The sequence below is a fragment of the Lutjanus erythropterus genome, chromosome 5 (genome assembly GCF_056507025.1).
Source record: "Lutjanus erythropterus isolate fLutEry1 chromosome 5, fLutEry1.hap2, whole genome shotgun sequence".
NCBI lineage: Eukaryota > Metazoa > Chordata > Actinopteri > Lutjaniformes > Lutjanidae > Lutjanus > Lutjanus erythropterus.
The window spans coordinates 36477335-36503476 of NC_139321.1; the positions used below are offsets into that span (position 1 = coordinate 36477335).

Sequence of the window (26142 nt, forward strand, 5' to 3'; positions counted from 1 at the left end):
AAAGCAATTATTTAATAATGAAAAAGAACTGATGAGTGTTGTTGAAGTAGCTGCAGAATCCAAAGTACAAGCAGGCAATTTGAATGTCATTATTAAAATAAAATGTTTTACTGAATTCAAGTACTGACTAATTTATTTTATCTTTAATACCTGTGCCAGCATGACTGTGAAATTGGCATTAAATTACATTCCAAGTCATGGACTGGTAAGTCTTCTTGGCATTTCAATTGTCTTTGTTTTTTTTTACACTGCCCAAAATAATACAAATATTATTTTAAAAAAGAAAAGAAAAAAAGATCAGTAGTAGTGATGATTTTGAGTGTTAAAGACCAGTTAGCAGTTCAGATGTTGATTCTTGTTAGTAGAAAAATAGTGCACTCTTGTGGTAGACTTCTCAAGATTGCTGCAGGTCCTTTTTGAGAAACTACCCCACTCTCTGTGTACTACAGAGATTTAAGATCTAATTTTCTAATAAAAACATGAAGCTACTTAATCATTCCATTATTTCAGTCTGCCTGTTTCGTTGCCAGCAGTGACTCTCATCATTTTGAATTTGATTTTTTAATCTAATGGCCTAAATGCAAATGTTTCTCTTATGTTTTATTCATGGTATATTAATCTTCCTTCAAGTTATGTAAAATATAAGTAAATCCCAGCAATTACCGAGAAAAATGAGGCACAAATTAAATGTTTTACTTGCGGGAGAAATAACTACAACAGCATGTATCCCCAAAACACCAGCCCAAGGTAATCATTTTTCTTATTATGGCTCTGTGGTGCACAGTGAGTTGTAGATGTAGAATTTTATTATAAAATGAAAGAGCTAATGTAAGAAAGAAATGAAATAAATTTAAAAAGTACAAAAATGAGAGTTGGGATTTGCACTATTCTCACAGCTCCGGATAACAAGACAATACAAATCGAGTAAATAAAAGCAAGGGCAGACTTCAATATCTCTTTTTTATTAATTCTGACACACTGCGGTCAGATAGAAAAGTATGAGAGTTACACTTTTCAAGTTGCTTCCATGACTTGTGCAAACACTAGACGGTATCTGGGGAAAAAATCCTCTGAAGGAAAAAACAAATCGGAGAAAAGAAAGACATCAAAATGCAGAAGAAATGAATAAGTGCATTTAAACCTAAGTGTTGATTCTTTATGCAGTATTTATTGATTCCCAGCTTCATATAAACTGGATGTTGAGGCATAAACATAGTACATTTGAACAAAAATATAACCAATATTTACAATTATTGTATTAAAAATACAAAAACAACTGATACATACTCCACCAATTGTCTTTTTAAAAGACATACAGGTCAAAGTAGTACAAGAAAGAATGAAGAAAAGAAGGTCATCACCAGCTAAATGTACATTTCTCACTGACATCACACATCAAACGGAGTAGCAGTTCTACCTACTACACTTATCTTTACGCTTGTACATTTTTGTGCAACTTTTTGTTTTTCGAAATAGGACTCGGCCCGCTAATATGCACATTATCTTCAGAGTTGAATGAAAAGTGAATGATGCATGTCTCACCACTGTATTACAAACAAATTATTAACAATCTATCTGCAGCCATTACAAAAAAAGTACAATAACAAAAGAAACCCAGGAAATTATTAGTGTGTAGTCACAGAACACAGTGGAAAACACTGCACTCATTCATCTCTTTCTCAGTCTGTAGTTTCCAGGACTGATCAATGTGATCAGTGCGACTCAGTGATAGAAGAAAACAAAACAAAACAAAAAAAAACTTTTCACAATTGCAGTTCTAATCGTTCTGATTGGCAGCCTTGAAAAAATTTTCTTCATGTCAACATCCCCACCGGAGTCCAAGAAAAACAAAATAATCAAAATCTTCAGTCACTTCCATCGATGGCGAGATATGGTGGAAAGCTGGATGCAGGCGTTTATAGCGATATACATACAGCATCCAGCGAGCTGATGTCTGTAACAGGTGAGAAGAGTTTCTGAGGATGAATCTATTAGCACAACAGCAGAGGGAGAGGTGCAGGGTCGCTCCGCGCGTAGACAAAAACATCTACGACACTGTAACATGTGATGGCCACAGTCTGATGGCGCCATCTAAAGCCAAGAACAAAACGGAAAGAAAATGCTCGGCTTCATCTTGTACTGAGTCTTAATGTATTTTAATAATAATAATAATAAAAAAAGTCTGGGGAAGTTTCTTGAATAAGGCATTTCACTCCACTATTGCTTGATTCAAGACTGCTCTTGAAGCAAGGTGATTCATGATGGGAACAACCACGCAAAGAAATGTATGCAATCATGGCATCGTAAGGCGCTTTGGACATTCACAAAATGTGGCGTATGTTCAGGTTGGAGAAAAGCCAAATCTAAATTTGAGGATACTTTTATTTTGAAGGGAGATATGAATATTATAAGACTCTGTACAAGATTATTTGTTTAGGTAGACAGTTCGGGGTACACTCACTCAAAATTTACACATTGGCAGCTTCTGAAATATGCTGATGTTTGTGGCTCACTGCTCACAGTTTGTACTTTGATTCACACGTTTCCTGTCTGATTCTAACATTTTCCCGCCGGCGTCCATACCTGACATTAGCTTTGATTTTGGGCAAAAAAGGTGAACTTCCAGAATTACAAGGGTCATTTGGAATTTTAATGTGGGGTTTTATGAGGTACTTATCAATAGTTGGTGTATTACATGGAGGTTTTGGTGGACTTGGTATTTGGCTTTGAAACAGTGTTTCCCATCACAAAAAAAGTTCCACCTTAAGAAAATAATCAATTTAAGTGTTACTATATTTAGAATATTTTCACTGCTTTAACTCACCATCAGAGGAGTTGCAGGACTATCGCTGCCTCGATCTGCTAGTTAGTTTGTGTTATTGTGTGACTTCAGTGGATTCAAAACACCAAAGTCAAACAAACTAACCAAACAAGGCAGTGGTAGACCAGCAACTCTCTCTGTGAGGTAAAATTACAGAATTTTCCTATGGATTTTAGTTGATTTTGAGAGAACCACATTTGGCCTCTATAACAGCAGTTTGAGTGTACGTTATATTTAGAATATTTTCACTGCTTTACCTCGGTCAGACAGACTTTACATAAGCTAAATATAACCCTCTCAAAGACCAAACAAACTCCATGAGTGAAATATGTAATTTTACTTCACAGAACATGGGAATTTCTGGTTTGCTGCTGCTGTGATCTATTGTGTGACTTTGGTGAATCCAAGTTTAACGACTAAACTACTATTAAAACACTAAAGTTGTAATACAAACATGCAAACCAAGTCAGGCCGTGGTAGATCAGCAACTCCCATGTTGTGCAAGGTAAAATGATGAATTATATAGGTGTGGTTTCCATCAGAAAAGGCTGTCTGACAGGGATTAAAATATTCTAAATATAGTGTACACTTAAACTGATATTTTAAGTGGCTAAAATACATTTTGCAGCTGAGCCTGTCCACAGCAGTACATTACCTAGCTCCCCACACCAGTGCTCTTTTTGCTTCTGACACACTGACTATAAGTACCTCATACAACCTCACTTCAAATAATCCAAACCATCCCAGTAAATCTCCTCTTCTGCAGCTGCACTTTGTGACTCAGTTACCTTGTGTACCTCTGATGCACTGTAGAGACCAACATGATGGAGTCCGACATGTTCGCTCAGTCAGATCTGTGCTTTTTGATATCACCTACAGGCCAGTTACAAAACATTATACTCTCTATGTAACAGCAAGCAACAAGATGATGAAGAGACTTTGATAAAACCAGACGAGCTCCGAGGAGGGATGACAGTCAGATATGGTTCACTCATACCCTGCTATCCAAACGTCTGGTAACATCTAGGATTGTGCTGAAAGTGCTATTTTTTTTTTTTTTAGAAATGAGTTTTTGTGTATGTACTGGTACATAAAATGTACTCTGTGTGTGTGAGTGTGTGTGTGTGTGTGTGTGTAGGTATGTCAGTACACTGTGCATGTCGGTTCTCCCTCCTGGGCTCTCTCCTCCTAGCTTTGATTTGAACCAACACTTGATAAGCTTCCACATGTGAAACATGAGATAATACTGGATTTAGAGTTCAAAACACTCGACGACAGATGGGTTGTTCAGTCCAGACAGAGAAATGGGCTGACTTGGTTTCTCTTCTCGGCCCCCAGAGTGCAATCAGTCAAAGAAAACAAACAAAAAGACAAAAAAAGAAATCTAGTGGGAAGAAAATCAAGAGTCAAGTCAACCGTTGTTTCTCTCTGTCTTCAAACGATAGTCTTGTTTTTATTTGTTCTGTTTTTTTGTTTTTTTTTATAAAGTAGAAAATGAGAAAGTGCAGATGAAGCTCAACACGTCATGATGCTGTTGTGTTAACAGGTGGGTCTGGGGTTGTTTTCACTGGGTGGGGGCCGGTCTTAAGGAACCGCTCCCGTTTCTAACAGCAACATCTATGTGGTTTTGTGTGTTATGTGGCCAGGTCGACCCTCCCGGCACCAGTTAGGTTTCTGTAGTCTTTTTTTCCAAAGTGCCAGGCATTTAGTCATCGTCTTTGACCTTCTCTCCATCTTCTTCACAGTATTTTTTTTGCATGCAGGGTCATTCAACCCCCTATGATGCTTTAAGGCAGGGGAGGAGGGAGACGAGCAGAGGAATCCACCGATCAGGAGGGAGAGCCGAGTGGAGGAGGCAGGCACGTACGTAACTGATGATGAGTCCATTGGTCTGTCTGTCTGTCAGTCTCTTTAATCCTGCCCACCCAAAAACCAGGGGGACTTCAAGTTACTGCAAAAGGACGTCCACTGTCGTCCCTCAGACCGCTGACACCTGTTCATCCTCTGTGAAAAGACAAGACAGCGAAACGTTACAATGAATGTGGACATGACACGTATGAACTCATTTTTAAAGGACCGGTGTGTAGGATTTAGTGACATCTAGTGGTGAGCTTGCAGACTGCAACCAACTCACCTCTTTGGGTTGTAAGAAAAACAAGACATTTGAGGATGTCATCTTAGGCTTTAGAAAACAATGATTGACATTTTTCACAGTTTTCTGACATTTTAAAACAAACAACTATTGATTGATTAATCGAGATAATAACCAATCAATTGGCTAAGAAAATAATTGTTAGTTGCAGCCTTACACTAAAGCTAGTATGTTCTTGTGATGGTGCCTCATATTAACAACTTTGCAGACAGGAATTGTTATTTGGCAACTTAAACACAGTGATTTAAGATTGGTATTAGGTGGCAAAACAAAGACACATTTCTGTCCGTCTTTCATTGAATTGCCTGCTTCCATTTTCACCTTGTCCACATTTGTTGTCTTCACTCATCTTAGAAAAATCTGACAGGAGCTCTGTGCAGGTCAGCTGTACACAGAAATCAATTGTGACCACAGGTGCAACTTACTGAGGAACAAGGGCTGGACCCCACTTCCTGGGAAAAACAGCGTGAATCAATTTATTTTCATTAGTTTCATGCAAACAGCGCCCAGATTTTGCCCATGGGCCACATATTGAGTATCCCTGGGGAAGGAGAAACTCTCAAAAAATGCTAAAGCCCGTCTCTAGGGTCAGTATTTGGTGTGTTCGTTCTGGGCTACTGTGGAAGTGGACCTGCGCCCTCTGTCAATATAAAGGACTCATTCTAAGATACCGAAAACTCAAAGATTCCTATTTTCAGTTGATTATACACTGATGAAAACATACTTGTGAATATCATATTCAATTTGTGCCATATTCTGCCAATAAATCCCCCTAAATCTCACACACTGGACCTTTAAAAATGAAAATGAAGTGTTTACTTCAGTAAAAGTAAAAACTAAAAAGAACAGCTGCAGCAGTGTTTAGAATAAAAACCTGTCTTCTTATAGTTCACAATCCATGAATCACAAACGTCACTACCACACATGATTCCAGAGCATGCCATGTTTTTTCTGATTGATTTCCTGCCTTCTACTCATGTCAGTATAATACGAAAATCAACATACAGCCACTTGAAACTTGACAGTGACAAAGGACATTCTGCCAATTTGTTTTTTTAAAGTATGTTATTGACAAATGGTAAGACAGTTGTGAGCAGGGGCTGTTTTAAACTTTTATTTGTACAAGAAAATCACATATATTAACCTGGATGTTCACTGGATGTGGATGTGTTGTGTTCCAGGTGTGCAACTGCTCCATCTCCATTTCAGTGTCCATTTGAAGTTTACTGGAGCAGCTACTCTTTACTCTTTAGAAATATAGTTTTCCTGACATTTTTCACATATTGAATTAACATCTACAGCTGATTTACATAGGGTGACAGCTGTTCTGTGGCTATGACACCATGTTGTCCTGTAGCCAGGACTGCAGATTGCATGTAATCAGGATTAGATAATCAGATTACAACAAAGAATTACCTATACCCAGATTACACTTGGAAAAAAAAATGTCTAATTAGATCAGATGTAATGACATGTTACTCTACACTGTAGAGGATTGATTGATTCCATCTTCAAAATATGGCAATTTTTTAAATCAATTTGTCAATTTGTAACCAGTTTTCTTTGAAGTCATGATGAGTGCATTTTATTTGCACTAAAAATGTTTAAACTCAACTCATTTTTTAGTATAAGGTGCAATAATTTGATGGTATGGCTCTTCTTGCATATTAACAGCAAGGAAACAGACTAACAGCAACTTTCAGTCCCTCTCTGTCATCTTCCATCCTCCCTTCTCTTTTTTTTCCAATATCTAACTTAGTCTTGCACATTTTTACAATGTTTTAAACAATTCTTTAAAAGAACAAGCAAATTTCAAGTCTGCATTGATTTGATTTTCTTCTTTTACTGAAATGAACAGAAAATGGCAGATAAAAACGTTCTATAAGTACGACATCTGTCAAAGGACAACATATAAAATAAAAATACTGTTTTGTCTACCAGTTTGTTTATTAATGTGGAAATCAACGGCTGCTTGAAAAACTAATTTTCAAACTATTCAAACTATCAGACTTTAATTTGAATGTGAAAAATCTTTGAAAAACACTGAGTGAAAAATACTGCTACATTCATTTCATTACACCGATTCATCCAGAGTGAGTGTAGGCGAGTGGGTGCGTGCTGGTGCAAGGAGGATGGAGGTGCATGTTTTCAGGCACTGAGTTTGATTGCATGGGTGAGAGGATCCTGACGGCACTGTGCCGGCTGATGGATGCTGTGCGGCACAGTGTGTGAGACGGTGAGAGAGAGAGAGAGAGAGAAGAGCAGAATGTGTGGCGGTGAGCGTCTGATCCGACCAGTATGACTCATGCATGATGATACATTGTGGGTTAAAGGTGAGCGTCCCACTCCAAATGAACAATTCCCACATCATAAATACTAAATGAGCAAATTTTACAAACATTGGGAGAGAATTGTGATTTGTAGTGGGACCGGTCCTACTGGTGCTGTGTGTGAAGGAATGGTCTCAGTCCAAGTGTGTGTTCCTGTTCACATGCAGGTTCATTGGAGTGGAGGGGGGCAACCTGATAAATTAGTTTTTACCTGCCTTGGGGAGAGGGGCCCTGCCTGTTAACCCCCGTACACACACTCTCATGGTCTGGGAGTCTCGGGTGTATGCTGTGCCACTGGCTTTGGCTTCCTCAGAGCGATTAGTTTGGGAGACAAGGACTCACCCTCCTCTTCCTCCTCAGCCTCTTGCTCCTCGGCCGGCGAGCGTGTGCGCTGGAGGCCGCCCGCCCGCTGTTTGGCCCCCTGGTGGGCCTGGTGGGAGTCAGGCGACTGGGTGACCATGCGCGAGCGCTGCAGGGCCGTGGTGTAGTCTGGCGGTCGGCGGCCCGTGTGGGTCACCGTGGACGTGGGGACAGACGGGGCTGGGTGCTGCCCTTCAGCGAGGTCGGAGATGGTCAGGGCAGTGTAGCCGGGGGGAGTCGGGGGAGGCTCACGGTAACGGCTTTCTTTCCGTGCTGAAAAAAAGATGCAGATGAAGATGATGAAGGCCACATTTTGAGTGCTTCCCCCCCTTTTTTTTGATAGTAATGGTAGAGAAAAGACAATTAAATGCATGGAGGAAAGCCATTCATAATTTCATTCTACCTGACTATAACGACAATAAAGACTTTTCTGATTCTGAAATGCAACAGAGGTTTTTCATTACTCCAGTTCAAAAGAGTCATTATTCCCAATCCTCTGAGTTCTCCGAAGCAAATCATTATCATATATTCTGGTCTTGCTCATTATTAATACCTTTTTGGCAGGAGGTTCATAAAGTTTTGCAAAAAAGTACTCCAAGAGGATATTCCATTTAAACTACAGACCCTGTATTTGGACACCCTGCCATCAGAAAAAGGAACCTCTCATGTTGGACATCTGGTGTGGATTCTAAGTTCAGGAAAGTCATTACTAGAAGGTGTCTGAAACCGATTAGATTTAAATTATTCATGACAAATATAGGACAGAAAGAATTGCTTTTTCTATCAGACTGTAACAGGACAAGTTTTTGAGAAGATGGAAAAGTTGGACTATCGACATTTCAACTGTACAACAACCTGGATCTGTTTAGTAAGTTTGCTTTTCTATTTTATCTCTCATTTTCTATTTCTACCTGTATTTCTTTATTTACTTTGTTGGTCCTTGTTCGCTTCACATCATTTATTTTAATTCAGTATTACTGCATTCTGTTCTGTAAGGCTCAGAGAGATGTAGCTTTTATTCTAAGTCCTATGGGAATGTTTACATTGTTTGTATGGATCTTGATATAACCCAAAAAAAGAGAATAAAAAACACAAAAGAGGTCTCCAGAAAAACAGAAATACTGTGATGACACGGTCAGCATTTTAAGTCACCTGACTGCATCCCAGGTACAATTTTTAGTGCTCTATTGCATAAAATAAAGGAACAGTTCAACATTTGGTGAATACTTTGTCTCATGCTCATGTACATTCAACATGAAGTTCAAGACTGGAAAGAGAGGAAAACACCTCATCTGGCTCTCTGAGAAAAGTAACAATTTTCACCCATCTGCACCTCTCAACTCTCGATTTAACATGTTACATCTCACTTGTTTAATCTGTACAAAAACTGAAGTGTAAAAATGACAACTTGTGATTTTGTGGGAGATTCTGTTTTAGAGTTAGGTTTTACTTTTCGCTCCTCAGCCTTCCTCTTTTGGTAAAAATGCCCCGCCTATACAAGTATAACTAAATAAGTTTACTATAAAAGCTTGAACAATCAGCATTAAATCAAAAGGACCATGAGGTGAAGTGACTCACAAATGAGGCCTTTACCCCCAGCAGTGATGGGTGACGGGGAGGGCCGGCTGAGCTGCTTGGCCTCCTCTGACCCAGTGGATGTGATGCTACTTGTTTCTGGGTCGGCGTTGACGTCCTTCCCTCCTCTCCTCTTAATGGTTCCAGTATCTCCCTCAGAGTCCTCTCCCCAGTACGCAGCTGAGGACGAGGAGGAGCTGGCGGACGCCCAGCTCCCCCTGGCCTGGGCAGCCCACAGTGCAGCAGGCCCCCCTAATAAGGCCTCCGGTCCACCAGGAGGAAGCCCTCCGATGCCGCCTCCGCCACCACCTCCGCCAAAGGCCAGAGTCTCCCAACTGCGCCCCTGCTGCATGGTCTGGATGTTGTCGTGGGAACCAGACGAGCAGGAAGTCCAGGAGCCGCGGCCACTGTCTGCAGCATCGAGGGAAACGCGATCACCCTGATCCTGAGTCAGCTCCTCTGAACTGGGCGAGGACAAAACTGTAGGGTAGATGCCCCGACAGTCCTGCATCGAGGAATACGACCTGTGATGTAATAAAAATAAAGTTTGAAGGTCAGATAAATAAAACAAATAATAAAAAATCAACAATCAGCATTTCCTGTCTGCTCTTCAGCTGTACTGTATAACGAAGGAAAAAATGCCTAAAAGTATGTAAAAGTGTTCCTACCCGAGGCTGTACTGGTCAGGGTCAGTGGTGGCTCTTCGCTCCAGCCGTGGACCCAAGTGTGAATCCCCGACTCCTCCAGAGTGACGGAGTCTCCTCTCCTCCTGGGCCATGTCGAAGGAGGAGTTACTGACGAGGCTGGAGCGAGACGAGATCTCACTGTGACCAGAGTCTGAGTAGGCGTCTCCCATCCTGTTGTAACCTGGAGGTGTGAGGAAAAGAGAAGGAACTGTAAGAGATATTCAATTTAGCACAAGTACCTCTATCATGGAGGATTAAGATTCAATTTAAATCTTCCCCAAGTCCTAACATGATCCCCTACATGACATAAAGATCTGAACATAAAAATAACTTCTAGTGGGTCTACTTCTTTTAAACTCTCATCATAAATCATCTCTAGTTCACATATCAGACTGCAGGGATAATTGTAGTGTCTTTTCCAAGTAGGACAACCAGTTCTTTAGGGATGAGTGCATTAGATTCTTACTGAAACAGCAGTTTACTACGAGATTCAGGGTTTTAACAGAGCGCTGAAGCGTGTGGAAAAGTTTAGATAATAGGAGTGAAGGGACTAGGAATTACATAACAAAAGTTTGGGGAGATATAGAGAAATCACTGGTGCTGACACATGTAAGAACATATTTTATAGTTACACTCAACCGTCATTGTGGCATTTGCCAGCTCAGCTATAGAGCTGAATAGCCTGGTGGTCATATTTCCAAACCACTATCAGCATAAATCACCTCAGTAACTGCTTCAATCCTGTCTGTACTTTTAAGTCTAAAGAAATGAAGGAATGTTCAGTGAAAACATGATCATTCTAGGAAGCTTTAACTAAAGAGATGTGAAGCAAACATGAGTCAGAAGTGCAGACTGATCAGGATTAGCTGATACTAGGTGATGACAATGAAGCTCAGGCTGACGAGGAGACACATGGACTTGCAGGACCCTTGAGGGTTCAAGTTAATTTAAGTAGCAGCTGCAGAGCTGAAAAGACAACAGAGGTCTCTTTAAATCTATAAAGAGTATTCAGACCAGAGTCCTGTGGTCTACAGTCAAACATTCCAGTCCAGCAGCTTCTAGGGACAGAGATACAGAAGAATTTCTTCAGATGCTTTCCACACTAACTTATTTCCATCAAATTAATTCATTATCTGTGCATTTTAAATGTTTAGGTGAGTTGACTTCTCTACAGCAGGTGTATAAAGTATATTTTTTAGCTACTGAATTTATAGTGCTTTATGTATTTTCCTTTTTAGATGATGATTTTGTGGTTAGTATCCTGTCTTTAACATTGCCCTGTCTGCCATGTAGCATGAGCTCATCAAGGCAAGTTTCTACTTCAACTTTTCTAGCATTATTTCTAGCATTTGCAACAACAATGTGTTTGGAACACACAGACGAGGACTTTTCAAATCCGGTCCGCATCCAGAATGATGGCCAAGTCAATCTGGACCCAGCCTTTACCTCACGTTATGAATATTTTCTATAAATCAGTACATTTTTAGAGTCACTGAAAATACAGTGTGGCTGCTAGTGTAGCAGTAGCTGGAGATCATTCACCATCCATCCTCCTGTCCCCAGAATCAATGTGGTTTTAATATGCCCTGCCATATATTCACGTCACTGACTGTTGTCATGGCAACATCAACTGCTGAGCAGAGTGTTGCGTGTTGCTGCTGCTGCTTCATGTTCATGCATTAATGTTACACCTGAGAATTCACTATCAGCTCTGTTTTCTCCTGCAGGCAAACAGTAGTAAGATTTCTACAACTAATGTAAATGTGGCTGTGAGAACATATCTGAGTCAGAAATAAATGGAATAACTATCAGAGCCCTGTCTGCCTCAGTTATGTTTGGTTATGCCTGTCATGTGATGTTAATTAATTGCTTGTTGAATGCATGTTGCTTAAAGTTTTTAAAAAAGTAATTTTTCTGCAGATGATTCTGGACCTCTGACCCTGAATAAAAATCATATGCAGATCTGTGAGTGATAAGTTTCCAAACTGCTGACATAGAAAAAGTTGTTTCAGTATAATCACTGAAAACCACCACAGCTGAACAAACAAAATCTCACTGGATTGACCAAAAACTTCTATGAAAAATATATAAAAACACCAGTGACTTCTGGAAATGCAGGGTAAAAGCATTAAAGCAACAAAGACGTTGCCAAAATCCTACACACAGATCAGTCTCTACTACAATTAATGCACCTCACTCCAGACTAGTCAGTGCCAACGTTCTCAGGCCGACAAAATTCAACTGACCACCGGATCAGTGCCAGTTCACTTGTTGCTGTAGTGGTTAAAAAAACAGAATCACAGAAAACATTTTCTGTGATCAACGCAAACATGTCACAGGATAAATAACAACAACTCTGCATAGTCTGAAGCCAGATGAAAATTTGGTGGCCTTGGTATGGCTTCAAGTTCTGGTTAATTATTACCTTTTCTGTGACAAAAAGCTTGGGAAAGGAATTTGAAAAATATTTATTAGTAGGGCATGTTGTCTTTGCCAAAGTAAGAATTCAAAATTTCCTTTCAAAAAGATATTCTATATTATTCATTCTAGATATATACACATATAGTCTCAAAGTTAACAAAACTGTCTGGTAAGATTAGAATAAGCCGAGTCTTATTTTGGATTGAGAATACTAGTATCCAACAACAGATTTAAAACATGATGCAATGCCTGCTGGCAGCCACCAGGTGGCATATGTGACACACAAATACAGAGGGGAAGGAGCCTGGAGAATGGTGTGAGAGGGAGGGAGGATTATTGGCTTACCCTTCTTGGGTGAGCTCTGGGGGGAGGTGGGAGGGGAGGAGAGCTGGGAGGAGGCGTTGGACACAGTGTCCTCTGGCTGCCTCCGGTGCCTTTCGTTCCCCTCCTCTGACAGAGACAGGATCTTCTTCAGAGACTGAGGCGAACTGGTGCCTGTGGACATTTGCGAGAAGATGAGTAGAATTAGCATGAGGAGCACTGCCATTCTCCCCGAGGCTGCTGGGATGCTAAACTGCATTGTCTGGGATTTTTTTTTTTTTTTTTTTTTTGTATTTGCTTGTTGTCAGACAGCCTCTAGGTGGCGGCACTGTCATAAAGAAGCTGGGAAAGGCTGGTTCTGCTATTGTCTGCAAATAACATGATGAGGAGGAGAAAGCAAGGCAATGGTAGCATGTAGAAGAACAAGTGGGGCTGATTCTGACTAAATGCACAGCAACACTGTTACACAACGCTATTAACAAAAGAATAACATATATATCTTGTTATTGATACGATTATTTAGGTGACAGTGACTGAATCAGAGATTTTAGCTTAAATATGGTCTGACATGTCCCTAACAATAAAATACAAGTACAGCAGTAACTGTTAGTGGACTGCACAGTTGTTGGACATGTTCCACTGGAAGAACCTACAAGACAAGATCAATCAATTTAAGTACTGATACTCACATTCATTGTGCTTTACTAAATATATTTTGCACATATTTTGCAATACAAATAACCCTAGATCTTGTTCTGAAATATAATTTTTCAAATAAAACAAAACTGATAAATATAACAATGATTTTAGGGATTACTAAAAGTCCTGGTTAGATGTATACATTTGAAAGTACAGATTTCATTATTCAAAATTCATAAAGCTTGATCTTTGTCTTACCAAACGGTGGCAAATCCTTGACTGGCACTTTCTTTCGGGATGGGTAAAGGGCCACGGCGGGGACCTGGAGGGCCTGGTTTCCTTTGGCCAACTGGCCCCTCTGTTGGCTGGCAGCTCTGGACACGACTGGGGAGGTGTCTGGTCGCTTCCCACTAGCGTTCTTGGGCACTAACCAGGGTGAGAGGGAGCCAGCAAATTTCCATTACCCAAGTCAATTTCACATATGAACTCTGAACTGTGTCCTGAGAATCAGGTCAGGACATTGCACTTTCACACATGAAGCACACAACAAGAGATTGTCCATGTCAGACATGTTCTCACATGTTGAAAAGACTCTGAACGGTTTAGGCGAGGTGTGGCGCCTGCAGAGCCTGCAGGAGGAGAACTCGTCCATAATAATGCCTGTTGGCGTTGATATAAATACAAACTGAGTCTCAAAATAACCACAAACCACAAAACTGACTGTGATGGAAGTGGAGAAGGATGATTGAAATGGAGGGCAGTGTGAGTCCAATCTGCTGCCCAGCAGGAGAGATGCTCCATGATGCTTATAACTGAATTATAACTGAACTACGAGCAGCACTCACACTTCACATCACAGAGGACGATGAAAGACATAAAACTGAGGTAAAAAGACTGATGACTGATGTCGGCTGATATTAAAATAGTTTATATCCTAGACTCTCTAACTTTGGTATGTGTAACACTGGTGGTACTTGAGTTCCCTCCAGTGGTACATGGAGAAATGTCGGAAGTATAAAAAAAAAAAAAAAAAAAAAAAAAGCATATAAGAATATCAATATACAACATTTCGAATTAAAATACATATGTAAATATGAGATCACTGAAATGTTTAGCCTTCCCTGTATTTTTGTTTTAATATTAGTCTGCTGCACACTCAAGATCATGCACATAGTGTGGACATATATTGTCCATGATTACTGCTAGTTATGAGCTAAACTGTGATGGCAAGATAAAATGAAGAGACTGAAAATTAATGCTTCAAAAACACTTCAATCATGGCTCTTAACAGGAATTACTATGAAGAGAATAGGATTAGGAGAATACTTTGAGAAGCACAAGTGCTAGTGGCTACTTCAGGAACAACAGTGAAGGGTCCACAGCACGTGCTGGAACCAAACGTTGCCAAACAGTAACACTCAATATTTTCTGAGGTGGTATGTGATGCAAAAAGTTAGGCAAACACTGGTCTGTGTAAAAATTAAATGATAAACAAAAGACCGGAAAACAATATGCAGGCAGCAAAGATTATGAAGCAGCTCCACACTGTATCTCCACATGTGACTTTGGACTAAAGAGCTGGCAGGGGTAAACACATTTACTGTCCGGTTCAACTAATTCAGACATTTGCATTCACATACAGAAACCCCAGGTAATGTCTTGATGTCTGCTTGCAAGATTGCAGCACATGTGTGAAAGAGGCTGAAGTTAGGAATGCTGTCTAGTTTAAGAAAACAACTGGTGACAGATGCCCGACTATCTTTGACCACTTGCACACTCCTTCTGTCTATCAGTGCATTAGCAGCAAGTGGTGTTGGCATTAACAATGGGAAACTGGCTTCATTTTTATTCCCTGCCAATGAATCCTTTAGCAAGACTGAGTGTCTTATTACTCCAGTGGTCCCACCCTGTCTGTCTCTGCTATAAATCCTGGGAACATGTGGTCGTCTCAAGAGAAATATGCACTTAAACAAAATCAAGGACTTAACATTTAATTCTAAATATATTCTTGAACGGATAGCTGGGAGATAAGGCGGCATGCTTTATCTTATACATTATATTCATATTTCCTATTAGATTTCTAACAATATGTGTCTTGTATTTGTGTGTTTGTGTCACACACTCACATGTGCTGATGGAGGGTTCGCACTGCAGCGAGAGTGTCTGCAGGCTCTCCTCGTTCGTCTCCAGGCTGAGGTTGGACAGGTACTGTTTGACCTTCCTGGCCATCTGGGCATCCTCGTAAAGCTTTTTGGCGTTCAGGAAGGAGCTGCGCCGCACTCGCTTCTTGTGCCCGCCTGTCTGGGTGACGTCGAGCACTGCCGCATTGGCACTACCCTGGCTCAAAGACCTGATTGCACACATGGGCAGCCACCCAGAAACATGCACATAAAACAGAGAGGAGCCCAGACAAAGACGCACAAAAACAAATAGAAAGAATAGAGACAGACTTATTAACATATTGCTTTAGTGTGTAAATGAGCCTACATTTAAGCATAATTGTACAGGTAATACTACAAGGAGTATGGTATGTGGACTCGGACATGCAGAGAGCAGCTTTAGGCATTTCTCTTAACTCCAAAACATTCCAGACATTCCAGGCAGCAGAGGGGGGGTGAGGAATGATGGCTGTTGTCAAACAACAGGGCAGGAGAAAGGGGAAGTTCCACTAGTGTAGCACGGTCATAGTTTACATTTTTGTGGCTTGAATCAAAGCTGGGAGTAGCAGTAGTAGTTGTAGTAGTACTTGCACATGGTCTCAGTCAAACAGTACACAAAACAGTGGCCTCAAATGTTACTCAGTGAGAGGCTACATTTGTTCAAATCAGTGGAAAAGATTCATTGCATTTCCACAAGATGTGGCTAAAAAGAATAGTACAATTACTGTGAATATATACAATTTATCTATATATATTTAAGATGTGCATTTCATTCATATAATTACTACTTTCATACCTTGTAATTAGAACTTAACACCTCATATTCCCTTGGTAAAGATCTCATAATAACAAGAAAACTCTCTCAATTACGAGATACAGATCTCACAATTCCAAGCTGCTTTTCCTCATAATTACAAGACAACTAAGTCATAATTATGTGATACAGAAGTCATAATTACCAGAAAAGCTTCTTTGGTGGATGCAGTGTACATCCACGTGTTTCCCATTAAATGTCTCAGTGAATGCTGTATGCAAAATGATGTCCCATTTGACCACAAGAATGTAAAGCATGATAAAAAATAAGACTTTATATCCAGAATCTCTGGCTGTTTGGAGGTTTGATAGACGGATAAAACCTCAAAGACAGGTCAAATTCTGACACTGAAGCTGCATGCATATTGTTAAGTAAAAAAAAACATGTCAAAAAAGGTCACATCTGCTAATTTAAGACTTGAATCCAACATCAATAATTTGTTGTATGTTTAGTTTTAGTTTTTTAGACTTTCCAGTCACTTGTGTATCTTTTATGATACAATAACTTCATGTTAAAGCTATTACAAAGACCTTTCATATTTTGTTGGTTTTGGAGGTCTCTGTGAACAAAAGTGGAAGCGTTTTCACTGCAATAACCACAAAATACAATGTGAAAAAAAAAATAATCTGAGTAAAAATCTCCCCTAACTTATTTTTAACTGGCTACTGTGTTACTCTTATGACTTTGCCTGGGAAAATGTAAAAACAGGCTCATTTCCTCTGATTTCAAGGATACTCCGACCTGGTCAAAGACATTAAGAATAATTAAATAAAAATAGCCAATTTCTCTCTGATGGTCTCCTTAACACATCAGAAATAAACTGAGACTATTTCATAAACAGTTAAAAGTTCCCTGTAGCAGCTTCAAGTTGTAACTAAGTCCAGAGTAACTTAGTGTTAGCATAAGTGACCTTTGTTTCTCTTAGTGCCTTCCAGTTAGATTCAGGCAGTGTTAGTAGGATTATTCAACTCAAACTGGTTAATGGAAACAAGGTTTCAGAAAAGAAGCACACAAACTGGCAGGAAACAGGGCCGTGGTGCAGGGAGGGCAAAAGGTTACCAAACTTACCCTAAACTTCTCCACTTCTTCTTCCTAGAGGGTGGGTGCCATGAACAGAGAAGCATGGAGGGAAAAAGGGTGGACGAGTAGAGAAAAGAGAGAAAGAGACAAAGCTTAGGACAGGAAAGGCCACCAAGATCACCAAAAGAGAAGCAATTTCACCAAAGATCCACATGAAAGTCAGAGGAGAGGAAATCAAATGGTAACACCACTTAGGCAGTGACATCATTAGACAAAGACACACTTTCACGGGAGCACTGTGCACATCTTATGCCAACAATGTGTAAGGCGAAACAGTTGCCAGAGGAAACAGTTGTCAGAGGGAACAGCTGCTTGACAGAAAAGCGTGATGCAGAAAACTTTACTGAATCTATGTGAACCGGCTAACCCCACAGAGCTCGGTTAGTCAGTGAAGTGCTGACTGGTCCTACAGAGAGGGTGAAGGATCATTATTCATCTGAAACCTGGCTTTTTTCTTTTTTAAAGGTGTCTTACCTGGTGCGGAACATGAGGGCCGGGTCCATGTTGACGGAGGCCATGCGACCGACATGGCGAATTTCTTTGGCAATCATCCTCAGCTTCTCAAAGTTCACCAGACCGTCCACTTTAGAGTCGTTACCTGAGAAATACGGGAAGAGAGAACATGAACACTGACTACTCACACATTACACAGCTGACAAAACCAACACTGATCAGGAGGACTGCAGCAATACACACCTAATACTGCCCTGCAAAGCTACAACTACAAATCTGGTTCAAATTAAGAGAGCACCATAACTTCATATTTTGTTTTTTGTATTATATAAAACAATATAATGGAAAAGAAATGTGGAATTTCCCTGGAAACTGCATGTTAAATTTGCAGTAAGTAAAAAAAGCCAGTCAACTAGACAGCAAATGTCATCACAAGGAAACTGTTAATATTGCATTCACGTTCTCCTCTGATGGTCCCATTTCTCAAGCTGGGAAGTCGGTATTCTGAGCTTTTAAGTAACATTTGGAAAAAACATGGATTTTTTTGGTCTGTGATCGGATAGCCTTATTGGTTCCAACAACGCAGATGAAAGGCTTGAATATTAATTCAAATTATACTTAAGGTTGTTGTTGTACTTGTTGTGCTAGTGTCTGGATGACAGGCTGGCTGAGACTAGTGTCCTGGTGAAGATTCATGTTGCTGTTTTATTATATTTCAAATTACATGTAGACAAAATGTCGATATGCAATACCTGAATTAGTAAAAGTTATCAACCACACATTTACTTTCATCATCCTGTGAATACAACATTAACAGATGACAACTAGGCAAATTGTATATCAGAATTTTCTCAGGCTATCAAAGTTGCTCAGATTTCAGGGGGCATTCATGTGAATTTTCCCATTTTCCTATTATTCCAACACCATATGAATGCAGAATAATGCTAGAGCTAGCTGGTGAGATAGCCTCAGCTAGCATTAGCTGTATCTGGCTAAAACCCCTTTCCCATAACTGAAAAATCATTTTTTATGGTCCAGTATCTTAATGTAGTGTTCTTTTACAAAATAAGAGTAGTAGCTCCAATAATTTTCAAGAAAATAAGGTAACACCAGCTAAACTAGTGTTACTAACAAGGTCATTAGACTAGCTTACCAGAGTAACATCAATCACAGACTCTAAACAGTGAAATACACATAATTTACTTTTTTAATCACATATATTTAATTACATATACATGTACTTCATTATTTATTAGCTGAAATAGACAGGAAAGCTGAGGGAACTTTTTTTATATATACTTTTTTTGGTTTTTAACAGCAAATGCACTTTGGTAGTTCATAAGCAACAAAGTTGCATCGTCTGTTTTTTCCTTCATTATGTAAGGTCTATGGAAAGGAATTTGGGGTAAAACAGGCTGACATAAAAGGGCATAAAATGATGGTATCATAACTTAACTTTATGTTATTAAGTCAGGATAGTCACTCTCAAAGTTCAAGGCAGTATAGCTGTAACTGAATGTAATTCAAAGAAATGGCAAATGGAGCGAAAAATGGATTTTCAGTCTAAAATTGAATTTAATGTATGCCCATGAGAACTACTGAATGGCATAGGCCCATGAAATAGATTTTCAGTCACTGCTTGACTTATTGTAAGATTTACAATTTACTATAATACTAGAGGTGGGATCAGATAGATTTGTTTTTATTTAGACATGAATTTCACGTCATCTACCTTCATGTAGGAAGGTGAGGTCCTTCTTGATGACGGGGAACAGGGGGATAATTGGCGGCTGGAGGTTCTGATTGTTGAGGACATTCCTGTACTTGGCCATATTCCTTGATGGGTCAAACAGGTCCTGCAGGTCCCCGAACAGCTTTTCATACTTGCTGGGTAGCTTCTCCCATGTTCCCCTCAGTCTGGAGACTGGAGCCAGGTTCAGACCACTGTGGGCGGAAACACAGGAAAAATTGTCCCAATTTATGCTTGATTTGGCGTAGTTCAGTAGTTTCTTTTATTAGTTTAGTCACAAAACAGCTAAAAATGATTAAATAAATCATTTGTGCAGAAGTGACAACACCTAAAGGACTTAGTCTCACCTCAAAACTAATTTAAGATGTATAAACACACACTTATGTCATTATACAGTAAAGGTAAAAAGAAAAATTACAAAACTTGTTCATAAAAATCAAGATAATTTTTCAGTATCCAAAATATAACACAATGGCGCAATCCACTACACACACATTCATTCTTCCCCATCTCACCTGATGATGGCGAACATGGAGTTGAAGTTCTTGCACTCGCGGCAGTGCAGGGCGATCTTGATGAAGTGTTTGATGGTCTTCATGCGTTTGAGCTGGTTGGGCTCCCGAGTCACCTCCGTGGCCACCCAGAAGGTCTCGTGGTTGATGGCCTCCTCGAAGCGCTTCAGGCTGGCCGAGCCCGTCTTGGAGCGCAGCTTGAACAGGTCATCAATGTACTCAGTGGGCTCGATGGCACAGAAAAGTTCAAAAGCCCTCATGGAGAGCTGAGTGGCCACCTCCACTGTACTGAGCTGCAACAAAGAGATCTGCCCTTCTCGCAGGAGGTCCTGAGCGTCCTCGTCTGAACATAACGTCTCTGTCTCCATGTTGCTCTTTAGGTAGTATCTGTTGATAGAGGACAATGTATGGTTAGTTTTACTCTTTCTCTAGTGTAGAAATGATTGAGTCAATTAACTGATAATTAAATATTTCGATAACAGTTTCATCATTTAAAAACATGTAACAATGACAGTATTCTTTGATTTCTCCTTTTATAATGAGAGGATTTACTCATTTTCACTACATGGTATCATTCTAAACTGAATAAATGTTGTTTTGTTGGATATTTTACAGATTAAATGATCAATAGAGGTTTAGTCAATGATGAAAATTGTTAAAGGGATAGTTCCAATTATTTGAGATAGGGGGTTTTATGAGGTACTTTTCTATGGTCAGTATGTTACCTCTAGTAAATGGCAGTCAGCACACCTCCAGTTAAGAGAAGCAGGCTAAGCACAGTACTGGTGCAGACAAGGTTAACAGCAAAAGCTATTTTAACCACTTAAAAAAGTTAGACCTAAAAAAATCAGTTGAAGTGTACATTATAATTAGAATTTTTTCACTGCTTTACCTTGCTGTCAGACAGCATTTTTGATGGGAAACGGCTGTTATACAAGCCAAATATTGCTTTCTCTAACCCGACCAAACTCCATAGGCAAAATCAGTAATTTTATGTCACAAAACACAGAAGTTGCTGGTCTACTGGTGCCTAAATTTGTTAGTGTGTCTGTGTTATTGTGTGACTTTGGTGAATACAAACTATCCCTTTAAAACACTGAGATTGAACAGTGACACAAACAAACTAACAGATTCAGGCTGCAGTAAATCAAAAACGAGACGTAAAATGACTGATTTCACCAGTGGAGTTTGGTTGATGTGGAGGGAGGGATATTTGGCTGTTTCCCATCACAAAAGGCTGTTGCCAAAGTAAAGTGGTGAAACTACAGGGTACAATAGTGATCCTGATTTTTTGGGGTGGAGCTTTTTTGACGTGGCTGAAATATGTTTTGCTACTGACCCCGTCTACAGCAGTACATTGCCTTGCTTTCATGCTAGCATTCCTCTTTCTTCTCCAAACTGGGGGCGTACTGACTGCCATCTACTATAGCTAATACTCTGACTACTGTTAAGTACCTCATATAACATCACTTCAAATAATCTAAACTATGTCTTTAATTCATACATGAATCAAATCAGTTCATGAACTGAAGAAGCTTCTTGGATGAGAGGATGACCTTTGCTATGGATACCATGACCTGGATGACTGAGAATCTTCACAGACAAGATTTTATTTGACCTTCAATAATCCTAGCAGAAAAGGTGGCGTTGCGCACAATCAACCACAGATCATTACCTGCCGCTCAGTTGAATCCTGTCCGCTAGTTTAGACAGCTGATCCGGTAGCCGCCTCTGTTTGATGACGCCCTCGGGTGTGACAGATACTTCACACAGGGAATAAGCCTCTGCTGCTGCAGTCAGGGCAAACTCCCTGATAGCTTGGGCCACTACCTCCTTGGCCGTTGTGTCTTTCCCGATCATAATGTATCGAGACTGCTGGTCCGCCTTGAAGACTCGTAACACCTGGTCCGACATATCTGGGGATGCAAAACTCATCATGAGGATAAATGCTTACTAATCAGCAGTGCTTTCACTGTGAAGTATGAGCTGTTAAATCTCATTATGTAAGTAACACCAATGATTATTGGCTTGTTTCTTCTCTACGATTTATCAAGCCCCAGTCCATCTTCTGAGCATTTCTTAATTTGGACCACACCGGTATGTGATTGATCATTCATTAGTTTGATCAGAAGCACACCCCCCACAGATCATATGACCCAAAATCACCATAACAAAATCATCACCCACGTGCCCACAGAAAATTAAAAGGTCAGCAGTCAGTGCAATGCTGTTAGCTTTACTCAATTTAGCGCTCACAAGCATGAAGGCAGATTAACTGAGTTTATGTTACAAACTTCAGTTCAGCAGTTGATTAATGTCTGAAAGTCTGACAGCACTGACAAAGACGTAACTGTGCCAGGAGAAGCAGGATCATGTGGAGAGGAGATACTCACTCAGTATGCATGGGACTGGAAGAACACAAACAACATGTGATGGACAGGAATTAATGATGACAGAAATATTGAGATGACTGGCTCTATACAGTTGGTAGAGTAACAATATTCACAGTAGGGTTGGGTGATCTGACTATATACACTGTGAGATGAGATAAATTTGTCATACTGTAATAGCTCTGGTTGTATTAGCCCATTGCTGCTAATGAGCATGACTTCATTATAGCGAGAAAGATTTACAGATTGTTGCATTAATGTGATGACATACCTTGATCTACCAAGATTTAAATACCCCCAAAACTGATATTTCTACCTGGTAATTTTATCTTCAAACGCTGGTTTGATTAGGTTCATTTTTGACCTTGTAAGCAGTTGACAAATTTGGCTTTCAGCTCTCTGTGAAGTTGCTGTTATGGAGTTTTTGATCACATGATTTTCATAAAGTTTCTTTTTTTAAACTCATGCTCAACTCATAAACTCAAACTTCATGCCAACATGGACAAGAAGTCTTTGAAGTGGTCTATGACAAATGGGCAAACTCCATCTGCTGATGAGGTTCTTGCGATATAAGAGAAAGCTGCTGGAACAGCTTCGAAACAGACCCTGGGGTGAGATTCTTCTTTCAGCAACTGAATTTCCAAAAAATGCACCGTATCACAATCAATACCAGCACCATGATATAAGGCAGTGGTTCTCAAACTGGTGTCTGAGGACCAACAGGGGTCCTTGAGTAGTTTGTAGGAGATTCCAAGTAAAAGGCAAAATGGAGCATTTGAACTCACATTTTTTGGAAGTGGAAACAACATGGGGAGAAATAGGGTTGGGCATTTTGATTTATTGTAATTTACAGTGATTATAGTTTGATCACCGATTGATTCTCAAGACTTTTATTATTGTCAAACCTAAAAAAAGGGGATTCCTTATGACAAAATCCTGAGCACATTTTGTGGGGGATCCTTGATATGAAAATTAGTTTCTAAATATTAAAAGCTCACATGTAAAAAAAAAAGTAAAATGGGATGAGAAGCTTTCAGCAGCTGCTAACGCAAATTATATTATATTTATTATATTATTTAATTATATTATAATCATGTTTTCTAGATCTTATTTACCAACGATGGTGTCAAACATTTAAATAAAACAAAGTAAAAGTGATTTGTTGCTACACAGCAGTTTGATACCCACCAGGCTGGTTGTTGAAGTCGAGGATGCGGTGGTGAGACTGCAGAAGGTCTGGGTTTGACGACGACAGGTTTCCACTAACAGGCAGGGGTGGTGGGATCTGTTTGGACTGCTTCATCCCCACAATGCTGTCGTCCTGTGATTGGCCCACGCAAACGTCACTATGGAAACAAGAGGGAGAGAGCATGGGAGGGGTGAGACAGCAGTTCTGTCAACAAAAGGCAGGGGGCGATGTTAGTGTTGTGCGCAAGGTGGAAGCTGTGGACCCCTCTGGCTGTGCAATCCATGGACTACAGTCTGCAAGAAATTTACACACATTTTCCACCTAATACTGGGTGATTGGTGCTGGGAGAGGTTCACATTTGAGTCAGTGAGCAGAAATATCAATCTGAGCTCTGCACCTGGTGCTAGACCATTAGAATAACAACCTGAATGAATCCTAAGGATTTAGATACAAAAACTCTGTACTGGAACAACTGAAAACTTATTTTTACAAGCTTAACTTTCAATCTGTATGATCACAGTTGAATGTCTGAGTCATTATCAGCTATGTGCTGCAATGACATCAGTAAGTTCTGTCTGATTCAGCTCAGCAAGTGACTGATTGATCAATCACATTGCGTGCACACTTTGCATTGATCAGAGCAGCACGTTGCGATGTGAGGAAAAAGAAAACCTTCTGATTTTTTACAATTTGTGGAAAAGTAGAGACAAACAGCCCAATCAGTCACAGTCAGACTCTCAGTCTCTGCACACAGCACAAGATTAAAACTTGTGAGAGAATACAAACTGCTTTTTACTTTCCAACATCAAATTTTCTCACTCTTGTGCCTTTAGTATCCTCTTGATGTAAGACAGGACTGCACGATATGGTAAAAAAAAAAAAAAAATGTCACATTACGATTATTTTGACAGAAACTGCGATTTTCATATGATTCACCATTAGTGGGAATTATCATTTTTGCATCACAATTTTTATTTTCACTGACAAAAACTATTAAAATCATGATTATGTGACATTTGTTGTGTTCTGCACCATCTAGAGAACAGGATTTGTAGGCCAGAAAATCTCTGCAGCACTGCAGTACTTCATTATAATTCTGTTTTGTCACACACATTCTCTTTATCAAAAAATTGCAGCTTCTGATTTGGATATTGCACTTTGCCATATATGAGATAAACAATATTTTTTTTAATTGTGCAGCCCTAACATTAATAGACTTGTTAGTTTGGTGAACAAGCATTCTGTGTGTACTTTACTGACACCATCTAACATGATTTGATTTTTAAACCTCACATTTACCTCTCAATGCCATCTAGCACTGTCAACATAGAAAACTATGTTGTCTGGCTTTTATATTTAAGTACAATCATTTTCTTCATAACAAAAGCTGTTATACACTTGTTATTTAGGTCTTCTTACTTGTATGGTTTAGGAGGCAGGATGCTGGTGAGTGTCTTGTCGAAGATTTTCTTCAGCTTGTTACGTCCTCCCACCGTGTTGGTCTTTGCTTTCTTGCTGACCTTCTCCAGGCCCATCACCTGCTCCACATCCACCGCCAGGTCGGGGATGGAGTAGCGGCTGGCCTTTTTAATGTCTCCAATCTTTGGAAGGTGGGGTGCGCCGTTCTTTCTGTCATGTTCGTCCTCAACATCCAAATCATGGTCGTGTTCTGGCCTGGTTAGCAGCTCTTTAAACACTGGACAAAAGGAGGGAGGACACAGAAAGTTAGTAAAGGGGAGAGCAATATACTTTGTATAATACTATAAAAACCATTCAAAGTAATTTCTACCATTTGGATTCTCCCAGCCTCTCTCGTTTCTTTCAGTTTTTAAGTACTTCTTTTATAAATAATAGCACCCTGGGCCTCTCTTAGTTCGAATGATTGAGTTTGGCTATGAGTGATTTAAAATATCAGTTCCCAGCCAATCACTGGCTACTTATGAGCCCTCCTAACAGACTGACTTAAATTGAATTTTCAAGTTTGAGTGCTGAATAAGTGAAATCATCTATAAATTAACAAAAGAGCAAACAACTGAGCAAAAGAATACAAAGAGAAGGAAAATAAATATGTTTCTCTTGCTTTACTTACCTTTAAATCATCTCACCACCCACACATTTTTCTTTGATGCACCAGGTACAGAACCACTTATTTAATGGGTATGCCCACACATTTCAAAAGATAAAAATCCCCCATATCTCACAAAATCCTAACAAGGTATGATAGCCAGGAACTTTACCTAAAAGGTTTGTTTTCACAGTTATGGACAAGTGGGTGTTGTTCTTCAGAATCTCATTGGCTTTGCTGAGCTGGACATTCTCAAAGTTCTGCCCATTGACCTCCAAGATCTGCAGAAAGAAGAAGGAAGAAATATATCAGTGAATTTTACCAAAATGTTACCAACAACAGAATTATGCAATGTGGCTGAAGTGGGTGAATCTCCCCAGGATTTTGCCCTCTGTGCCTTCTCAACAATGTGACACTCGGCTTTT

General features: G+C 39.8%; 1 protein-coding gene across 12 annotated transcripts in view; it reads right to left on the reverse strand.

The window, feature by feature from the left end:
- Positions 1-946: 946 nt before the first annotated feature.
- Positions 947-26142, reverse strand: part of rapgef2b (Rap guanine nucleotide exchange factor 2b) — a 149614-nt gene continuing 124418 nt past the window's right edge. For 5 of the 12 annotated variants that reach the window (XM_084719759.1, XM_084719768.1, XM_084719764.1 and 2 more), the window contains 16 exons: positions 25890-25998; positions 25072-25348; positions 23652-23809; positions 22467-22481; positions 21749-21989; positions 20077-20460; positions 19544-19755; positions 17833-17956; positions 17347-17370; positions 15432-15655; positions 13564-13731; positions 12691-12840; positions 9907-10105; positions 9242-9762; positions 7515-7936; positions 947-4825 (listed from right to left, as the gene is read on the reverse strand). In XM_084719759.1, the coding sequence (XP_084575885.1) occupies positions 7563-7936; positions 9242-9762; positions 9907-10105; positions 12691-12840; positions 13564-13731; positions 15432-15655; positions 17347-17370; positions 17833-17956; positions 19544-19755; positions 20077-20460; positions 21749-21989; positions 22467-22481; positions 23652-23809; positions 25072-25348; positions 25890-25998 (3180 nt within the window). In that variant the 3' untranslated portion in view covers positions 947-4825; positions 7515-7562. The remainder of the gene's footprint in view (positions 4826-7514; positions 7937-9241; positions 9763-9906; positions 10106-12690; positions 12841-13563; positions 13732-15431; positions 15656-17346; positions 17371-17832; positions 17957-19543; positions 19756-20076; positions 20461-21748; positions 21990-22466; positions 22482-23651; positions 23810-25071; positions 25349-25889; positions 25999-26142) is intronic. The other 7 variants (XM_084719766.1, XM_084719762.1, XM_084719771.1 and 4 more) reach the window with 5 other exon arrangements.